Source organism: Carlito syrichta, unplaced genomic scaffold, assembly GCF_000164805.1.
Source record: "Carlito syrichta isolate Samal-C Ts95f unplaced genomic scaffold, Tarsius_syrichta-2.0.1 Scaffold289400, whole genome shotgun sequence".
In the NCBI taxonomy this organism is placed as follows: Eukaryota; Metazoa; Chordata; class Mammalia; order Primates; family Tarsiidae; genus Carlito; species Carlito syrichta.
In genome coordinates this window covers 273,218-293,865 of record NW_007233496.1, presented here as the reverse complement: position 1 = coordinate 293,865, position 20,648 = coordinate 273,218, and the positions used below count along the sequence as shown (strand labels likewise).

General features: G+C 45.4%; 2 protein-coding genes across 3 annotated transcripts in view; both read right to left on the bottom strand.

Moving 5' to 3' along the window:
• Nucleotides 1-225: 225 nt before the first annotated feature.
• On the bottom strand, nucleotides 226-8,383 carry MTMR11 (myotubularin related protein 11). Its single transcript, XM_008054293.2, has 18 exons — nucleotides 8,067-8,383; nucleotides 7,637-7,712; nucleotides 7,066-7,187; nucleotides 6,788-6,848; nucleotides 6,478-6,620; nucleotides 5,925-6,003; nucleotides 5,658-5,793; nucleotides 5,362-5,449; nucleotides 5,120-5,208; nucleotides 4,908-5,032; nucleotides 4,061-4,127; nucleotides 3,745-3,815; nucleotides 3,062-3,228; nucleotides 2,596-2,769; nucleotides 2,183-2,365; nucleotides 1,434-1,727; nucleotides 976-1,142; nucleotides 226-476 (listed from the first exon to the last, which is right to left on the bottom strand). Exons 1-17 carry the CDS (start codon nucleotides 8,130-8,132, stop codon nucleotides 996-998), a joined length of 2,088 nt encoding a protein of 695 aa, XP_008052484.2. The 5' UTR covers nucleotides 8,133-8,383; the 3' UTR covers nucleotides 226-476; nucleotides 976-995.
• A 5,347-nt stretch (nucleotides 8,384-13,730) lies between these two features.
• Nucleotides 13,731-20,648, bottom strand: part of OTUD7B (OTU deubiquitinase 7B) — a 53,141-nt gene continuing 46,223 nt past the window's right edge. For both annotated transcript variants that reach the window (XM_008054291.2, XM_008054292.2), the window contains 5 exons: nucleotides 19,759-19,886; nucleotides 19,300-19,449; nucleotides 18,627-18,741; nucleotides 17,612-17,696; nucleotides 13,731-16,014 (listed from right to left, as the gene is read on the bottom strand). In XM_008054291.2, coding sequence (XP_008052482.1) covers nucleotides 14,800-16,014; nucleotides 17,612-17,696; nucleotides 18,627-18,741; nucleotides 19,300-19,449; nucleotides 19,759-19,886 — 1,693 coding nt within the window. In that variant the 3' untranslated portion in view covers nucleotides 13,731-14,799. The remainder of the gene's footprint in view (nucleotides 16,015-17,611; nucleotides 17,697-18,626; nucleotides 18,742-19,299; nucleotides 19,450-19,758; nucleotides 19,887-20,648) is intronic.

Here is a 20,648-nt window from a genome sequence, read left to right as displayed (position 1 = left end):
GCTTCTTGATATGCTCTTCCCCCGTCTGCCTCTAGAGGGGACAGAAAAGAGAACCCTTTTCCCAAGTTGCGTGTAAATTCTGCAGCGCCTCACCTGACCTAATTTTCTTATTTCCTTAGCAACAATATGATGGGTGCCTTCCTCACTTGGGTCACACCAACCCATTACCCACCACTCTTTGCTACTTAGGATTCTTTATTCAAACATAAGAAACAATGCCAGCAATGTGTATAAATACTGTGCTTTAATGAATTCCTTAAATAGAAATTCCACTACAAAAATACACTTGGAGGAGACAGGGTGTCTCCAGTATCCACCGTATTCCTGTAGAAAACTTTAAGGGAAGAAATAGAAATTGGAATTAAGCAGCAAGAGGGAATGGGAATGAGGTCTCCAGGCTATCTTATTGGGACTGATGAACAACTTCTCTGAGCTCACAATTTAACTTCCTGTTATTCAAAAGGGATGGAATTGGCCTAACAAAAAGGCGATTGTGTATCACATTCTGGTTTTTGTTTCTTTTTTTTTTTTTTTTTTTGAGTTGGAGTCTCACTCTGTCGCCCAGACTGGAGTGCAGTGGCCGCTCCCGGCCACCGCAGCCTCGACCTGCTGGGCTCCGGCGATCCTTCCGCCTCAGCCTTCCAAGGAGCTGGAATTACAGGCATGCACTATCACGCCCAGCTGATTTTTTTTTTTGATTTATTGTAGAGATGAGGTCTCGCTGCCCAGGCGGGTCTCGAACCCACGGGTGGTTTTTGTTTCTTAATTCTTCAAATCACAAGAAACAAAAATATCTTCAGGAACCAAACAAGATGGAGCACGAGCTGGAGAAGATTAGCACCACCATTTGCAAGGAGACTCAAAATGTACTGAGTTTAAGGGCTGGAGGGTGAAAGCTGAGGCAGCAAAGCCAGATATTTTTAAAAATGAAGGATTAGACAGATCCCTCCCTCACCACAAAACCCTCTGCTCTGCCTTTGGGAATGCCAACAGTTTCAATGGGATTGAGAGAGAATGGTATTTGGATCTCTTTTCTTGGAGTGATCCTCAGGAGATACTCTTGGTGTCCATTTCTTTAATAACTCCTGAAGATGGGATAGCTCATCCTGGAGGCCAGAGATTGTGAGAGCTGAGAGGCCCATCTGGGGAGGAGGAAAAGGGGGCACAGTAATGTTATTGCAACTCTCTCTGCTTCTGAGATCTGTCTGCTACTTCTGGTGTCTTTAATTCTCTTTCCCCTTCCAACTGTACCCTAAATTCCACTTACTCTAAGCTACAAACAGTTTCCCCCACCTCCCACACTCCCAAACCCAGTTTGATACCAACAGGAATGGTTCTTCACTTTCTAATTCTCCCAGGCCCTTGCTTTTCTGTCTCTTCATCTGACTTAGTAAAGCCCCTTCTCCCACTCCCAATTCCATTTTCCTTCTTACCTGGACTTCAGGCCTTCCTCTCAGGTAGCAGCGTCTCCAGAGCCTGATCTGGGGTCCCAGATATCCAGGTAGTAGCAGCCCTGGAGGCAAAGGACAAGCTCCCCAATGTGAGGGGAGCCCCCATTCCTGGTCAGCCAGGCTTTCGGAGGAGATAGCAGGTCGAGGGAGCCATCGAGAAGAGACTGCCAGCAGGGAGGGACTGTCCCGCCATGGACAGAGGTGATTCAGGGGGGTCAGGGCTCCTCTAGAGAAGAGCCACATAGAACTAGGAGGTCCAGGACCCATGAAGTTTGGCTAAAGGGGAGAAGAAATCAAATGGCAACTTGAGAAACCAAATAACCCTAGTTTCCCCAGTCTGGATCAGGAAGGGGTACCCCCCTGCCACCACTCATTGCATCAGTGACTAGAACTACAAGCCTCCCACTCAGAACTCTTCAAACCTCCTCATTAGACTTCAACTAGACCTCAGGACTGATTAAAGTTGTTTCAGGGTAACATGTAAAATGTGTGCATGAGACAGAAAGATGAGTAAACAGACTTGAGGAAGACAAAAAGAAAGCCCTTGATATTCTGTGTTCTAGGACTTTTGTCTTCTTAGGGATAGTCAGAGACTATGAGTGGTACATGCAGAAGAGGCATGGGGTAGCTTTCCCTAAGGAACTTAGACATCGTGTCTTTCAACTTTTCTCCATCCAGTAGCATGAGCCTGTGGAAAAGTCAAGGGAATTTAGGAAGTTTAGACACTTCACCTGCTGTCTAGGGAGCCAGGAATCTGGGCAGTGCTCTGGGTTATAGCCAGGATTCTGGAATTGTAGTATCTGTTCATTGCTGTAGCGTAAATCCCAATCCCAGACAGACAGCTGCAGGTTAATAGAGTTACCAGCGGGGGCCTGGGAGTAGCCTGGGGTGTAGACCTGCGTATAGGAGTTAAACTGACGAAGCAAGAAAAAGGATAGTTACACATAAAAATCCTCCCAAATCCAGAGGAAAATCATGAAGCTCTCACCCCTTCCTCTAGGATTCAGTTGTAGGGCAAAAGTCTCATCTTGAGATTGAAAATAAGCTTCCCCCTTCCCACCCACAGACTTCGCTTCTCATAAAACAAATAAGACTAAATTTCTCAGTGAGAAAGGAAAAAAAGTTTAAAATGGAAGTCACTAACCTGTCCACTCTGCTTTCCACGCTCCCGGGGAGTATTTCTCAGGAAGGTAAGGGTGTCAGGAACCCTGACACTATCATGAAGAGCAAGAAGCAAAAACTCAGAGAATTCAAAATCAGCTGGAAATTGCTGAAGGAACTGCCAGACACAATCAAGGAAGAGGAGAAACACTGGTGCCTGAGAAGAGAAATTAAGAGATTGGAGGGATTGAGGGGACCTAAAGAGGGAAAGTGACAAAACAATAGGGGATGGGGCACACAGGAAGTAGGGGGAACTAAGGAGGTCAGGGAATGAAAATCTGAATTGAAGGTGGGAGGGTTGTGAGGTCTCACTCATCTGAGTCTTCAAGCTCAGCCTAACCTCAGGACACTTCTGACCTGATTCACCTCCAATGGATTATACTGTATAATTTTTTTTCTTTCCCTTACTTCTTTAGTAATACCCCCTATACCCCCCAAATTGTTCTCACCTCTTCACTGGCCCCAGTTTCCCCAAGCCGAGTCAGGAAGGGGTGTCCAGCTGCCACCCACTCTCGCTGCACTAGTGATTGGAAGCCAAGCAGTGTTCGGGCTTCAGGTGCTGAAAGCAGCTGGACGAGTGAAGAGAGGAGGCCATTGAAATCACGATCACCGCGCTCTGGGTGATAAAGAGGAAGAAGGGACAAAGAAGGGGGATCCAGGAAACTGGGGAAGCAGAGAAAGAGAAGAAGAAGTGTAACAAGAAGAAGTGAGAGGCACAGGGGAAAAGTTTGGGGTGGGCAGGATTGAGAGAGCACATAAAAGTGAAGAGAAAACAAAGACCTTGAATGATTCACTTCATAGATTCCACTTGAATAGAAATACCCAGTTTCACATGTAGGGGGCAGGATCACAATTCTCAAACCAGCTTCCACAGTATCCTTCCCACTCCAAACCCAGTCCCCATCCACTAATGGAAGGGGAACAGAGGGACTAAGAACATCCTATTGTTAGGGAGGGACCACTAACTAGTGAGGAGGCATAGGTGGCTTTGAAGGGTGAGAGATGGGGCTCTTGGGTAGTTCCCAGGAACAAAAGTGGAGAAAGCTTAATGAGTCTCCCTCCCTTGGCAGAATCCAGTCAGGCGGGTAAGGAAAGAGGCAAGGAATGAAGCGCACTGTCCAAAGGAACTCACCTTGAAGCACTACAGAACGAACCCTGGATGTCACTAATACTGAGATGTCACTGGCTTTTCGAAGACAAGCCCTGGAGTGGCAGATGAGGAAGAGGGAGGAAGAACAATAAGGGAGGGAGAACGGAGTCACCAGTCATAGGATGGAATAGAGGTAGACTCCAAAATTCTGCCTCTTCTCCTTCTAAGGAGCAGCAAATAACAATCTCCTTGGGAAACCAAGGATAAGAGTTAATGGGAGGCCTTTTAGGAGTCCAGGTTAACAGGAGATTGAGAAAGGTTGGATTACAAATGATGACTAAGAGAAGAGAGGAAGTACCTGACATAGTCCAACCATCGTGTTCCTTCCAGGGCAGAGAGCCATTTATCCTCAGCTACAGATGAATCTGATAGAGGGTGGGGGGATCAGAAGGGCAAAAAGATCAGGAGAACTCAGGATTCAGGATTCAGGTCTATAACCTGATGGGTTAAGAATAAGTTGGTTAGTCACCTAGAGCTGAGAATAGGAATGAAAAGTAACTAAATGGCCATGATGTTTCTGAAAATAATTTTTTCTTTTGAGTCGGAGTTTCAATTTGTCACCCAGACTGGAGTGCAGTGGCATGGTCATGACTCAACATACCCTTAAACTCTTGGGCTCAGGTGATCCTCCCACCTCAGCCTCCTGAGTAGCTAGGGTTGTCGGTGTAAACCATCATGCTTAGCTTTTTTAAATGTTTATTTATTATATATTTTTTTACTTTTAGAGATGAGGTCTCACTATATTGCCCAGGCTGGTCTCAAATTCCTGGGATCATGCCTTGACCCCAGCCTCCAGTGCTGGAATTACAGGCTTGAGCCACCATGCCTGGCTGATGTTTTTAAAATTAAATTGTGAAGGTTATATGACCTGGTAAATGTAATAAAATTAATTGAATTATACACTTAAGATGGGTGCAGTTTAAATTTTATGATATATACATTATGTCTAAATAAAGTCATTTACAAAAGAATAAGTTGTGGCTAGGAAGACAGGAAGTCAGTGAATCTGTGGGAGATGGGAGTTGAGTAGGAAAAACTGAGGATCATTGGGCTAAATGGTTACTCATCTATAGCAGGCAAAAGGGTAACCTGGGTTAGGGTCAGAAGACCTGGGGTGAAGGTGAGGGGTCAAAGATTATTCTCACCAGGCAGGCAGAGGGCTCTCAGCCTTAAATGGGCAAGTTGGACATCTGCAAGACTAGGCAGCTCATCCATAGCATCTACCAGGACAACATCTGAATGCCCAGCCTGGAGCATTGACTCCACTGCTCTGGAGGGGAGGGAGTCAGGAAATAAGGAAATAAGGGCTTGCCCTGAACACCAGGCCCTTGATTCTTCTTATCAAACCTCTCCTCACCTGATATCCTCCTTGCTAGGGTCACTGGCTGTATAGAAGCCACCACAGCGCAGAAGATCACTGCCACCAGGGTGATGCCAGGACAAGCGCTTCAGATGGGTGAGAAGAAAGTTGTTGCAGGAGAAACCCCTAACCTCCTACCTTGCCCCCACATTGACCTCACAGAGATCCCTCCCTCCACATCATCCCCAGCTTCCCACGACCCTCTAATCCTCAGCTATCACCCTCACCCTCACACTGACCGGTCCTCGGCCCTGATGAAAGTGGCCAAATGCTCTCCTGACCTCACTGTCCAGAAGTCGGTTAGGGACCCAGAAGTAACGGGGCAGGCTGTGAATTGAGAGTGACGTTACAGTGACTTCATTACAATGTAAAGCTGTAAAATTGCTTTGGAGGGACTTTTGCAAGGTGTCTTGGGTTTAGATCCTAGGAGGACAGCCCAAGGAGGGTGGAGTTTAAGAGAAGTCCTAGCTTTACAGGATCAGGAACTGTGGGAAGATTAGGAGAGCAACAGGGTTGGTGTGGACAGAAGGATCACCTGGTGGCTACGTCGAACCTCTCATTGACTGTGCTGACCCTCCAGCCCTGGGCTCCTTGCCTCTTCCGCTCAGTCTCCCAGTCTTCTAATGTCTCCAAGAGAGGAATAGGTGGTTTTCTGGAGCGAGAACCCTGACCTGGGGCAAGAGTGGGGCATAGGGATGGAAGAAGAGGAACCAGAGACAGCTTCTCAGCTCTTGTCCACAGTCAAGTGTCTGTCTTTTCAGCCTCCTTAACCCTTTCCTTACTGTAAAGGACCCTCACTCACCAGTCTTGCTCAGGGTTATCCCTGCATACTGTTGGGCTTGATTGCTCTGAGATCTTGCTTGGATAATAGCCATGGTCACCTGTGGAGGAAAGGACATTCCATCCTTTTGACTCAGACTAAATAAGTGAAAAGAAGGAAATGGAACCCATGTGTTGCTCCACCCTCTTTGCCAACAATAGAGAACAGTGAAGATAGTCCCCAGAGGAGAGGACGTCCACAGGTCATGGGACTAGGGTCAAGAGAACAAATCTAGAACCACAGAATCATAGAATGTTCATTCTGGAAGGGATTTTAGAAATAATATCATCCAACCCTCCTGGTTTTTCAGAGGAGGAAACTAGCCCATGGTCACACTGCTAGTAATTGGCAGAGCCAGGCTAGAATTCAGGCTCCTTGCTCTCATTGTGTCATCCCAACCTTTTAGCCTCTCCATGAGGAGAAGCAGGGGGACTAATGAGAGGGATCTGGGGAGTGGGAGAGTATTGGGAATTGCTAGGGAGAGAACCCCAAGTTTCTAAGGAGAGGGGGGATCCTCAGGTTAAGGACCTCTTACCTGAAAAGCTTGAGGCTCTAGCCCTCCAGCCTCAAAACCAACTCTGAGAAGCCGGAAGTCTCGGCCATGAAGTAGAATCTCCTCAGGAATGAATTTAAGCTGGAACCCTGGACGGAGGAGCTGGACTCGGGATAAGCCACTCACTGAAGTCAAGAGTTAGAAAGCAGTGTAGCCATGAACCAGGGTCCCTCGAGGAGGAATTTTTCCAGCCTATCCCACTCCATCCCTGGGTATTTTCTCAGAATAGAGGAAGGATGAGGAGGAGTCCCAACACCCCCACTGAGCCCATTCACCAAACCCCCACACTTACCAGCCTCTAAACGCCCAATGTTGATCAGGGCAAAATCATACTCACTGCTCAGGGGAGTGTCCTAGAGAAAGCACATGACTAGTGCTATGGACATCTGAAACACAACTCTGTTTTCCCATCTTAGCAGCCCCCAGCCCCCTTCCCCTAGATATAGTCCCCAATGACAATCACTAATACATTCCAAAGATAGTCCATGCCCAAAATGTTTGTCTAAATCCTTCTAGACTCCCCTACCCACTTTCCATTAACTCTCCTTTCTGTTTCCCAAACCATCTCACCTGATTCCGCTGCCATCCACAGGGCTGGAAGGTGACCCTAAAGTTGGTACAGATCAGGGTTCCAGACAATTCAGGCTCCAGCCCCTTCCTCACCCCTGGGGCCCATGCTAGGATCTGCTCCCCTAAAGAAGAAAGGAAACCAGGTTATGACTATCCCATTGTTGCCCATACTTGTATACATCTACTCCTCTGAGACAGGGAGATCTAAAGAGGGGCGATTATTAGCCTCCCCTGACCCCACTAGAATGTAAGCTTATGAGGAAAAAGAATTTTTTTTTAAACCTCTGTAACCAGAACAGAGCCTAGAACAGGACCTGGTGCATAGTGGGCACTAAATATTTATTAAATAAGCAAATGAGAAAAGAGGTAACGGGGTCAAGAAAACAGAAGGAATATCAAGGTCCACACACTCAGACAGCTCTGGATAAAGAAGGCAGAGTGTCAGGCAGAAGCACTTTGGGCCAGGAGAGAAATACAGGGGTATCTTTGGTGAGGGTATGAAGCAAGATTGGTGAGGGATGAAATTTGGAGGAGTCTTTGGAGTTCAGAAGTATTGAAAGGGTGTTATTACCTGGGAGGCATCCAGAGGCCAGGCAACTGCTAAGCTGACGGCTCCTGGGCTCCGGCATCTTGCTTCCCTGGACAGACTTTGGTCCAGAGAGCTGAGAAAGGCATAGGGTTAGTCCCGGGCCTCCCTAACCCTGGGGCCTGGGATTACCTCAGCAGCCACCTTTGGAAGCCTCCACTTAGACTTTCAGGGGAATCTGAGATCAGTGTCTGTGGGGAGTGTAGGACAGGTTGGCAGACAGTAAAGGGAGGGGCTGGTTAATGGATAATGAAACAACGAACTTGAGACTATGAAAAAGGCACTGAGCTCCATCAACGGAAGTTGATATGACAGACACTCCTCCTCCTCTAGATCCTTTTCTTCCCCCTTTTATCTCTGCCTCATCCCAATTCTCACCCTCCTGCCAACCATCCCCCAGTCTCCTTTTTCTTACCCCCATCTCTGGCTCCTCCTTCTGGGGGGCGATGTTGAAGCTCTGGCCCCGGCCCCCCCACCACATTTCTCTGGCTCCATCCGGGGACAGAGCAGTTAAGGGTGGGAAACCTCAAGGATGCTCAACTCCCTTGTGGAAAGGCTAAATCTTGTAGTTGAGGAGAGTCAGGGAGAGGGGCAGGGGGCTGGACACAAGGGAAAGGAGCATTGGAAGTGCATGGAGCACAGTTTCAGAGTCTTTTGAAAGTGTTTCCAGCCCAGACTGAATAGTCTCCTCGGAAACTTCAGTCGATTCTGGAGAGGGCGGGAGAGATGCCCAACCCCTTAAAGGAGAATACACACAATTTTGGAAAAGTGGAGAGGAAACGGAGGAGCCTGAAAAAGATGAGGGGAAATGAGGAACTAAGAGAAAAACACGCAGATGCCCTTCGTTACCCCAATCTCAGATCCTGTTCTCTTTTCATAATAAGTATTGGAGGCTGTTTGAGGGAAGTAGTAATGAGGATATTAAACTGGAATAATTTTGGCTACCTCTCTGGAGTCTCTCAGTGATAACTTTCCTGGGAAGCTCAGTGTTTCTTGTGTCATCTTAAAGGTGAGAGTGTGGAGAGGGGCTTGAGTGGGAAGGTAAAAGTAGTTCAAGCCTTCTTACTTACCTCCTCCGACAAACCTAACAAAATTGTTGAGAGGGGAAAGTAAATAAAAATTGGAACTTAGAGGATTTTTGCCAGGTGAGGCCCAAGAATGGGGGGGGGGCAGGAATGTTTACAGTGTTTTTGTATATCTATCCAGAGAGCATGAAACATACCTCACGTGAAGAGTGCAGTGGAGAAGTATGAAGAAAAGGTGAAATGTGTCCAAGATGCGGACACAAGTACAGGTATGTTTGTGTGCAAGTCTTGGGGATGGCGGTAAGAGCTGAAAGGAAAAGATCTTGCCAGTTAACACTGTCCATCACACACCCCCAAACCAAACCAATTGGCAGTAAATGCCCATTCCCAGTGCATGGCTCCACCCCTCCGACCCAGACACCAGATCTTCAAATGAATGATTCATGTGCAGGACTTTCAAAGCTGAGGGCTGGAAACCTCTGTTCAGCTCAACAATTCCATAATCCCTCCCTCCCCTCTGCAACCCAAGACACAAAGATGGGTAAGGGGAGGGACTAGGAGAAAAGGAACTGCAGCTCCTTTAAAGGAGGTTGACTTAGGGGCAGCAATGCAACAATCTTTATTTAGACATGAAAAAGACAGGAAATAAAATACAAAATAAAGGTTAATGAGCTGTTTTATTGTGTTTGAGTCTACAGAGGCAGCAATCCTTAGGTGGGGGCCTGGGTTTTCCAAAGTGACACTCAACTCTCTCCTTCCAGTACACCACCCTTCTGGCCTCAGCTCTTAAAGTTCCCTGACTTGGCTGCAACTGTGGAAATAGTGAAGATATTGTGAGACAGGAAATCAGTCTGGAATAAAGAGGTATACACCTGCTAGGAAGGTGGCCCAGAAGCCTGATTCCATTAGTCCCAAAGGCAACAGAGCACTAACACTCCACCCCGCCCCCTGCATTCCATGGGTCCCAACCTCTTGGGAGAAGAAAATACTTCCCAAGGCCTATTATAATATGAAAACACAGCATAGGAAGAGGTGTGTACCACAATTTTAAAATCCATTATCCACTTTTCTTCTCCCACCACCCTTCATTCAAGAGCCTCATTCTATTCTTTAACACTTTGAGGTATGGGAACAGTGGAGGAGTGGCGGGGGGGAATCAGAGAGAAAAGTAAATTGGGTGATTCGGATCAGCACCTAACCGGAATGCAAAGTGGGCAGCAGCTGAAGGTAGAGTAACAGGATTATCTCTCACTACCCCTAACAAACACCCAGTAGAAGTTTACTGGATGAAAGGAAGGGTGGAGAGGCAAGGGGCTATATCAGATTTTTCCGTTTTCAGAATCCTGGTCTGGCTGCAGGTCTGTGCCAGAAGTGAAGGCTGCTGGGAGGGGCAGCTGGAGAAGGAAGGTGGAGCTGAGTGACTCACAAGATGAGTCACAGATCCAGTTATAAGCACAGAAAGAGGCCAAGCTCCTTCCCACCCCCTCCTCCTAGTTGCTGCCAGCCAGCGTCTGCTGCTCTTTTCTATGCCCCTTACCCATGTGGCCAGTGAAGGGAGGTGGCAAGGAGAAAGTCTGCAAAAGGGACATCATAATAAACATTTTGTTAACCAACTTAAGTGCAGGGGCAAAACATCTTGTGATTTGCAGACTGGGTGTCTGCAAAGTAAAAGAGACAGAATGCTTATATGACTCATCTGAATCTGTAGTTGAAAGGCCTGGAGGGAAAGACGGAAATGAGAAAAATCTGGAGTGCAGGTGATTCCAGAGAAGAGGCTTCTAATTCTGTCTTCTCACCTGGGGCATTAGGTCTGGAGCACTAACTCCTTGGAGTAAGAAGACGACACAGAGTCCAGAGGTGTCTGAGTAACTCAGGGACAATCACCTCTGAAATATTCCTTTATTGAGAAAGAAAAAATGTAAACTGGAACCTTGGACATGTGGCTAAAAAGAGTAAGAATGGCAAAAGCTAGGTTCTCAGAACTCATTCACAACCAGCTCCATTCTTTTGGGCTCAGTATCACCTCTCAAATATAAAATACGAAGTCACCGCTCATTTGTGTTATGTTGGTTTGTGGGCTTTAGTGTTGCTTAAGAAGAAACTGAGCCAATAGGAGAGGGAAAGTGCTTCTCTTTAAAGGCCTGAGTTTTAACACCATCCCCACTCCTCAAAGAGAGTGAATCTTCTAAAACAATTTTTGATATAACCTTTTTATTTTGTTGATAAAATCCAGTATGGAGAAAAAGACCTTTGGTTAAATCCTGAAACTTTCAATAAAACTAGCATAAGTTATGGGAGGGATTTGGAGGCCTATCCTATAGTATATGTGCTCCGTTGGGGATGGAGTGGAAAACCTGGGAGGTCTTAAAAAAGCAAAAAATATGAACCCTGAAAATCTCCCCTCTCCATTAAAAACGTGAGTAGGTACCCCAAATGCCCTGGATTAAAGGAACTAAGTGCACTTAAATTTAAGCCTGAGAGATGATATCATCCCTCATCTAGGGTTACAGGATCTACCTCCTTCACTCACATACCCCTCCTTAAAACTAAGGAAACGTTGCTCATTTTGAATGCATACCATGTACCCCTTCCTCCCTTCTCCCCAACACAGTAATTGCATGGGCTTGCCTCTTCCACCCCCTCATCTTCCCAAAATACTACAAACCAGTCTGAGTCTGTCTTCATTACCCAGGCATTACTCCTTCACCCTCAATACCCCCCAATCCCTCTCAATAGTAAAGCAAAACAAACTCCATTACCCCATATAAAAAAAATCCATTGTGTCAGGGTTCCTCATTCTTAGAATGGAGAGGTTTTTCAAAGCCTTAATAAATAGTTACCTTCCCAAATAAAAAATATAATTTATTTCTTAATAAAAAGCTATAAGGCCTAAAGCCCTATTTTACCGTATTCACCCCTAGACCACCCTTCAAATTTCCCACTGTTTTTTATTTGAAAAGAAAGCAATGAATTGGGATTCATGAACTTAAATAAAAATAAAAACAAAAGCAAACATGATATACAGTTTTGTTCTTATTCATTTGTCCTCAGTTTCTAAAACAAAAGTTATTAACTAAAATCTAATAAGAGATCAAATCCAAACACAGCAGTTCAGTGGAGAATTAACTTTCCTGATTTTATTCTCTGGGAAAACCCTTGGTCTGTTTCCATTCCTATTGGTCCAGGCCAGCATCCTATGACATGGAGGCCTAAAGGAAAGCTAGATGAGCTGTGCAAATTCAGGGTGTTTGAGCAACCTGTTGTTTGGAGCATGATAGGAGGTGGAGGCTCATGTGGTGGTGGTCTTATCAGTGTTGTTCAAAACCCAGAAACAGGGACATTACTAAGGTGAGGTGAGAAGGCAGCACTTTGGGCACAAAATTTAAGGGGTGCCAAAAACCCTGTAACCGAGATAAAGAATATTGAAAAAACAAAATTAATGTTAAAAAATCTATGACAGACAATTATCAAAAATGCAAATAAGGACAGGATTCATCCTCATACTTGCTCAATCCAGCCTCACTTCCTTCACCCTAATCTTAGTCCTGTCAGATTTCGTCATTATTTAAGATTTTGCTTCCAGGTATGATGGCTCACACTTGTATTCTCAGCACTTTGGGAGACTGAGGTGGGAAGACAACTGAAAGCCAGGAGTTTGAGACCAGCCTGAGCAATGTAGCAAGACCCCCATCATCTCCATAAAAATTTTTTAAAAGGGCTACTTCGGGTCCCCTCCCACTGTGGGAGCTTTTCTGTCCTCTTAATAAATCATGCTTTCTCAAGATAAAAAATAAGCAAAGTGTGATGGCATGTGCCTGTAGTCCCAACTACTCCAGAGGCCGAGACAGGAGAAGCCTGGAGCCCAGGAAGTCAAACCATGCCAGCCTGGTTATTTTTAAAAATAGCTTTTTTTTTTTTTTTTTAAGTAGCCAAGCTTTTTGGTACCCCCTTAAATTCTGCACTGGAGGGGAGTGCTCATCTCATACTAGATTCCAGACCTGCCCAGACCATATACATCCCCTCCTTTGGAACTTCACTGTTTCCTTTCCTTAAAACCAACCTATTTTCACAGAAAAGTCTAAGAACTAATAGCCATAGAAATGATCAAAACAGCAGACTATCAGATTTGGAAAGTATATGACTTTTGAGTTTGCTAAGGAGAAAGGAACCTTTCTAAACTGTGAGCAGTTTCAATGAAGACATTCTTGGCGGGCTTTGTTACCAAAGGGGAAATATGACGAAAACTTTCCTGACTGGGTGGGAGGAATATTTGTAAGAACCCCCCAGCATACACACACACCCCTAGCCCATGTATGCCTTAGATCAAATGCGGGAATTACATTCCACGAGATGAGTTATGAATAGAGAAATCCAAACACAGAAAAACAGACCCAATTAATAATATGGACACTTAAGTACACTTATTCCCCTTCTTCATATGCACCCAAGAGTGTATACAATTGCATAGTTGATTTTTTTTCCCAGAAAAAATATTAAGGAAAAGGGAAATTGGCCCAGGATAGGTCTTCCAGTTTAAAGCTCTTAGAAATGGCTCTGGCCACAGCGGAGGCTGTCCAGACTTGTGCTTTGTGCAAAACGCAAAGAAGCTCCCCCTACTGTGTACACATCCCTACTCCCACCCCCTAGAGAAGAGGGTTGGGTCAGGGAAAGGGAGAAATACCAAAGACAGATCAACTCATTGGGAGTAATCTGTGATCTGTGGTTATAGTTCACTAAAATATATTTCTCTGACTAACCTTTTTATAAATTGTCCCTAACCCCCACCCTGTGTTTCAACATCAGTCCTAATATCAAAAATATCTCTTCTTACAAAGAATTTTTAAATTATTTTAATAAACTAACCACAGATTAAGGTCAGCTATGGCTTAACAAAAGAAGCCGGGATGTTAAGTTCATTCTCCAAAAGTAGAGAGAAAGGAGAAAAAAGTAGGAAAAAAAAAATCTTTTTAAAAAATGTTTTTGCTTGTTGGGGTCTTTTTGTTTTTTTTCCTTAAAAAAAAATCTGTCAATAAAATAAGTTGCTTTTTACAGAAACAAAGCAGCCAGTTACCACACAGGATGGTAGTGCTTAATTTAGGTTTTTGGTTTTGTTTGAAACAGTCTGGCTAATTATCTGTCCTCCTCCCACCCCTCCCAAGGTATACTCAAACCCTAATGTATGGTTATTGCTAAGTAGTTAAAAAAGAGATCACCTCTGCACCAATTCATTTGGAGAAAATTCAACACACACAGCTGCTCTTCTCATCACTCTCTTCCCTTTCCCAGAGGGAGCTTTTTTAAAAAATAAAATTAAAATCTTTTGTAAAAAATCACAACCTTCTTAACTTGGCTCAGCCCTCAAAAAAGAATGAGGAAGAATGGGAGCAATCGGCAATCTCCTCTCAAACTAGAACAGATGACAGATGACTGTTTAGAAGGAAAGAAAACTTAAAGAGGTTTGAAAAGGATTCCCCTTTTCAGTTCCTCCCTTTCCCATTTCAATAAACTGAGATTTAAACGCTCCCTCCTAACAAGCACCCATGAGCACACATTATTGCCTTGTCTTCCCAGCTCCTTCAGGAGGAGGAAGTTATCAATCCTAATTTCTACCTTAATTCAAATCAATAGCAAATGTGTCCAATTTCCCAGTTTCTCTCCACACTCCCAAGTCCACCACCATGTGCTTTTTTCCAACCTAAAAGAACTTTGGTCTATGTTTTCTTTTATTGACTGAGAACCTCCTTTGCCTATCCCTTCCCCAGATTTCTGCCCACCTCCCACCCCACACACCAAACCTTCTCTTACAGCTTTCCCTTAGGTCCTGAGATGAGACCCAAGGAGTGATGAGACAGAATCACCATCTTTCCTCCCTGTACTTCCTAAGTCCCATCAAGTCAAGCTCTACAAAGGAACAGTACAGCCCTTGAGGCGTCGTTCAGCCCTGACCTGCTCTTGCTAGCCTGGCAGCACTCCAGCGCACACACACTTAAAAGTTTCCAGCCAGGTTCCCACAAACATTACTGCATCTGCCCCATCAACATGGGGGCTGTGTGTCTTGATGAGCCAATTAGTTGAGCTTAACTTTCTTTGTTCAGCCCCCTTGCCCACCAAGGTTCCACCCATTCAGAACCTGTGCACCTGCAGCTCCCCACCCGGTTCTCGTTCCCTCCTCCTCAGTTCTTCCCTGTAACAACAGGAACAGAAGTTGTTTGTCTCAGGATGTCCGTAGAAGCTGCAGTTCGGTTGTTTACATTTGGTCTGGGTTGGGGGAAGTCCCCGGGGACCTCCAGCCCATCCATCTGGCTCAGGGGGCTCTCTGTAGCCATTGCTATAGGAATCAGCCACGCGGAAGTGGGGTGGTAACAATGCACCCCTGTGAACTCCATCCTTGGAGTGACTGCCTGGCTCCAGAGAAGGGATGCTGTCCTGGTGAGGGTAGGGTCGCCCTGGGGGGCATTGTCTGGGGTAGGTGGCATATGGTGGTAGGCCTCCCCCACACGGACCCCCTGCCAATTGCCTCCGGGGTTCCTGGCAGTGAACTCCACCCCCAGAAGGCCGAGGGATAGTAAAGCCTCCAGGGTAGCCAGCGGGGTAGCCAGCAGAGAATGCCACTGCCTTGGACTCTGCTGGGGTGGCAGGCAGCTGCTCCTCCCCACCATCTGGCTCTGGCTTTTTGGCTGGAGGAGGCCCACTCCCTACTCCTCCATTTATGATCTTCCTCTCTGCCTCCTTCTGCTTCTGTTCTGCCAGGAATCTCTCCTCAGCATCAGAAAGGTAGCGCTGGATCATCTCCTCCTGATATTGGTGACGGTGACCCATCTTCAGGGTTCCAACAAAAATAAACTTGCCCTCCCCTTGCATTGCAATCCTCATAATGCTCAGGCTTTGCATCACCTCCTGGCTATACTTGCTCCCTCCATTACCAACAGACTCAAACGTGGGCTTCTCAGATACAGGCCCATCCCCAGCTGCCTCCTCCTTGCCACCCTTCCAGCTCTTCAGTGAGTTTTTCTTTTTCTTCTCCAGCGTCTCAGTGCTTGCCCCTGACCCTGTTCCCACCCCTCCAGGCTTAGAACCCTTGCTGTGCATCAGGCCTCCCATGTTCTTCTTGAGTTTGTTGCCCAAGGTTTTGCCAAAGCTGCCCAGTTTGTTAGCCACGGAATCTGCTCTCTTCTTGTCCTTCTCCCGATCTCGCTTTGACTTCTCCTTCCGCTTGCTGCCCTCATTGCTGGTAGAACTGCTGCCAACTGACTCCTTGTCTGACTCCCCAGACTCGGGAGTGGACCGAGGATCATCTCCAGCTGAGGCTGTGGGAGATTCAGGCTGGGCCAGAGGAGCCTGGAAGAGACAAGAACAGTGTTGACAATTATCCCATCAGTCTGCTTTGGGGGAATCCCCCAGGGTCCTCCAGCTCATCCATCTGGCTGATAGGGCTGCTTGTAGTCACTGTTGTAGGAATTAGCCACACAGATGAAAGGTAATAACAACACTCCTACTAACTCCATCATTGTAGTGACTGCCTTGCTCCAGAGAAGAGCTGCTGTCATGACAGGGGAAGGGTGACCCAGGAAGACACTGTCTTTCTAGGTTTCTGTCAGCTCTCTTACGGGCCAAGGAAAAATGTATCTAATATCTAACTTTTATCTCACCCACTACAATTTGACTCCCTTCTGTAATAAGGAGATATGAAAATGAAGTCTCACTGTTCTTCTAGAGCAATGAGCAACAAACAATACACAGCCTCTGGGTGACAGCCCGAGATACTAGAATGTTATTATAAATTTCTTGTCAGATACACTGGCTCACACTTGTAGTCCCAGCACTTAGGGAGGACAAGGCGAGAGGAGAGCCTGAGCCCAGGAATTTGAGACCAGCTTGAGCAACACAGCAAGACTTCATCTATACAATAAATTTAAAAATTAGCTGGGCATGGTAGTGTAGCTGGTAATCCCAGTTACTTGGAAGGCTGAGGTGGAAGGACTGCCTGAGCCCAGCAGATCAAGGCCACAGTAGCTGTGATTGTGCCATTGCATTCCAGCCTGGGAGACAGAGTGAGACTCCAAATAAATTTTTTTTTTTAATTCTCTATGCCAAATTCTGCTCAAAATTAATCTCAAGAAAGTCTTAACTAACCACAACCAACCAAGTCTAACCATTTTGTATCCCCTCAACTTTTATATATTCAGCACTGGAGTTCATCAATTTGCTCTTGTTCTGTGTTTCTGTTTTAGCTGAGAACCCACAGAATCAAGAGCTTTTTTTAAGTTATTCTATCTTCTTCTGGTACCTTAAACAGAGGTATATAAAAGAGCTTGGGACAAAGCAGTGATAATCTAAAGTCAATAAAAAAGACCAGAAAACTTCTTTTCTCTCTCTCGCTTCTCTCTTTTTTTTGAGTCAGGGTCTCACTCTATTGCCCAGGCTAGAGTATAGTGGCACCATCACGATGCAACCTCCTGAGCTCAACCTCCTTCCAACTCAGCCTTTCATGTAGCTGCGACCACAGGCATGTGCCACCACGCTGGGCTAATTTTTTTTTTTTTAATTTTTTGTAGAGACAAGGTCTTGTTATGTTGCCTAGGCTGGTCTCAAGCTCCTAGGCTCAAGCAGTCCTGCCGCCTCAGCCTGCCAAAGTGCTGGGATTATAGGCATAAGTCACAATGCCTAGCCCAGAAAACTTTTATTAAAGAATGTATTTTAGTTTCAAAAAATAGAGCCTGGTTGGAGAGGAGCTGTGGAAAATGGAGGGGACTAAAAGTTTAAAAAGTAGAAAAAAGTGTCTTTGGAACTTATCTGACGCCTTCCAGTCATTTCTAGCCTTGAATCATAAGCTAGCACTCAGAAGAAATACAGAAGGGGACTACCAACAGATATCCTGTTCTCCCTGTCACTGAAAATGAGGAAACCCCAGGGTAGATGTGGGAGAACTCTTCACCTGTGCATCAGAAGACAGTGGGATCCACTTCACATTCATGTAGCTATGTAGCAGATGCAATTTGACCTCTAAGGACAGAATTACACTGTGAAGAGGAGAAAAAAAAAGAAAAACAGTAACCTTTTAAAAGCAAAGCAATGTAAGATAAAAGGTAGGGGAGGGCTCCATGGCTTGGGACTCAAAGAGGGTTGGGTTTGAATTATAATTCACCAATTACTAAGTGTTATGACCTTGAGCAAGTCACTTCAACCTCCTTAAAAATCAGTTCGGGTTGAGATGGGTGTAACTAATACCTATGCTGAGGTTGTTGTGAAGATTCAAACAGTATTTGGAAAGGGCCCAGCAGTGTTTGAAAAATAGGAAATACTCAAAATTTTTTTATAATTATGTGAGAACTTATTTTTAAAAAGTCACAGACATTGGATTTTAAAAGCAAACCATCTCATCTGGGACCCAGTGGCAGGAGCCCTCTGGGTACAGGTGAGGGAGGAGCTTTTTACCTTCAGACAATGTCCACAGAGAAGCTGCGGAGGGAGGCAGAAGGAAGGCTTAACAAGCTACAGGGAGAAAGAATGGGGGATGGGAGTGGGAGAGAATATATATATATATATATATATATCCCCCATCTCTTTACATTCCAAAAGGCAAAATATCAGAGCAAACTATTTTGGTCAACTATTTAAAACCCTTCTCACTTGGGCTGAGAAAAGAAATGTAATTTGATTATCTTGATTTTCTGATCACTGTTTTGGGGATTCTGGGATGTATCAGTATTGGAACACTCTTGCTGATGTAAGAAAAGAATAAGTTGAGATCCCAGGATTCCCATCTCTTTCTCAGGGAGAGAAAGCAGCTCCACAATGCAAGATCCCAGTGCCCAACCTATCTTCCACCTCTCCATTTTCCCAAGAAACTGGAGTTAGGATGTGATTTTTCCTCTGAGCTGAGGAGATGCATGCTGCATGTGGAAGAGATTGCAGCTACAAAGTAGAAGGAAGGACTATGCTTGCCTCACCTGGCCAATCGGACATTGTCATTGTCATCTCTGCCCCACTCCCAGCCCTTTCCAGGATCCACAGCAAAGTGCAAGGGCAGCAGCTTATGCTCTGAATCTGTAAGTGGGATCACAGCTGAGGAGAAAAAAACACGCCATCAAGGAGTCTCCTTGAGGAGAGAGAAGGCCACCGATCAGAGACTTACTTCATTAAAATCATAACACAGGTCTTTAATTGTAGTGACTTCTCAAGTCTTATATGTGAATTACCCTGGCATTAAAAAACAATTGTCTAGTTTTTCCCTTACTGCCCAGCAAATGATTTAGGTCACAAATCTCCATGACTCCCCCACCAGTCAGTCAACTCTCATGATGTTCTTGCCAGCTAATGTGTATTCAGGGAACTGAAAATCATTATTAAGACAAAATAGCAAAGTATCATTCAGAAGGTCCTATGACCTTAATACATAAACCCTTTACTCCAGAAGAAGTAATATAGGCCTGTTTTTCCTCCAAGCCTTTCCCTTTTATTTATTTTTTTAATTTAAAAACGCTTGTATGTTTGATAGCTTAAAACAGTACCAACATGTACTGTCTGGGCTTGCATGTCACTTAATTCTTTCCTCTTACATTTTCTCTCATTCCATTCTTTCAAGTGAAAATAATGCAGACCAAAAGACAGCTGATTCAGCACCTTGTTCCTTAGCATTCTCCTTCTGCTCCATGGACACAAGTGCAGAAAAGTGGGCCTGATCGTAGGCAAGCACCAGAGGGGAGCGATGACACTGGCTGGCTGGGACCTCCAAGGGCAGATAGATTCCCCCAAAGGGAATAGGGGCAAATGCTGCAGGAAGCCATAAAGATTATTATTAAGGCTGTGTTCTTGCCTAGTAGACAACCCTTCCACCCCATTCTGCCAACTGACTCTCGCTTCCATTCCAGCTCATTTAATACTTATTTCCTAAGCAGACTTGTCGATTAATCCCAACTGCTTTACACTGAATCTCTTGAGAATTCTGCATCGTTCTAATTTATACTTTGCTTTTTTCCCCAAGTGTTTAATATCATCCCTTACCTGCTCTCCTCCCAATGCTTAGTCCATGGCTCTGTGAAAAGGGTGTGCTCTGAGTGGACTGAAGACTGGCTGACTCACCTTCACCTCCAGAGTCTCTCAGCATGGTGTCTGCCACGACAACTATGGGCCTCCTAAGCACATGAGCAAGGACAAAGACATGGAACTCTTCTAGGCTTTCATATACAGGCTCCTCAGAACTCTCCACCCTAGAATGGCAGGAGGGGAGAGAGTGAAGTGGTGTACAAAAGGGAGGGGAAAAAACAAAAGACCCCTGAAGACCAGTTCTGCAGAAAGGGAAAAGAGGAATGTCCTTTCCTGGTTTTTCCAATCTTAAGACTGCCATTCATAATAGCTTATAGCTGGTCTCGGTGGCTCAGCCCGTAATCACACACTTTGGGAGGCTGAGGTGAGTGGATTGCCTGAGCCCACGAGTTCGAGACCCGCCTGGGCAACTTGGCGAGATCTCATCGCTACAAATCAAAAAATTAGCCGGGCATGGTAGCACGCTCCTGTAGTTCCAGCTACTTGGAAGAGTGAGGCAGAAGAATCGCGGGAGCCCAGCAGGTCGAGGCTGCAGTGGCCAGGAACGGCCACTGCACTCCAGTCTGGGTGACAGAGTGAGACTCCAACTCAACAAAAAAAGAATAGTAATAATAATAGCTCATTATTTTATGCTACCACAGCTAGTTCTGCTTTCGTTTCACAGGTGGGAAAATCCAAGAAAAGAGATTTGACGGCTCTGGGGTTAAAGTAGTGCTAGCAATCTGGAGGTAATCTCTCTCAGTATTCATCCTGCTTAACAATGTCTCCCAATTCTCTTTATCCAGTAACTCAATACAAACTGCGCAACCTCACTCTGCTTGCTTTATACACCACACCCATGCAAGTTATAAGAGACACCTTAGCATGGCACAACATATTCACTGTGTCTTACAAAAAAATTGCCAAACAAAATTCCTCTTCCTATG

What these genes read in the sequence shown, in the direction of transcription:
- MTMR11 (XM_008054293.2), bottom strand. Translation starts at nt 8,132, where the DNA reads ATGTGGTGGGGGGGCCGGGGCCAGAGCTTCAACATCGCCCCCCAGAAG. An exon ending in AGGTTCGACGTAGCCACCAG is followed by an intron (nt 5,450 to 5,657) that starts GTGATCCTTCTG and finishes CTCAATTCACAG; the next exon opens with CCTGCCCCGTTACTTCTGGG. An exon ending in GAGAGCCCTCTGCCTGCCTG is followed by an intron (nt 4,128 to 4,907) that starts GTGAGAATAATC and finishes ACCCTCTATCAG; the next exon opens with ATTCATCTGTAGCTGAGGAT.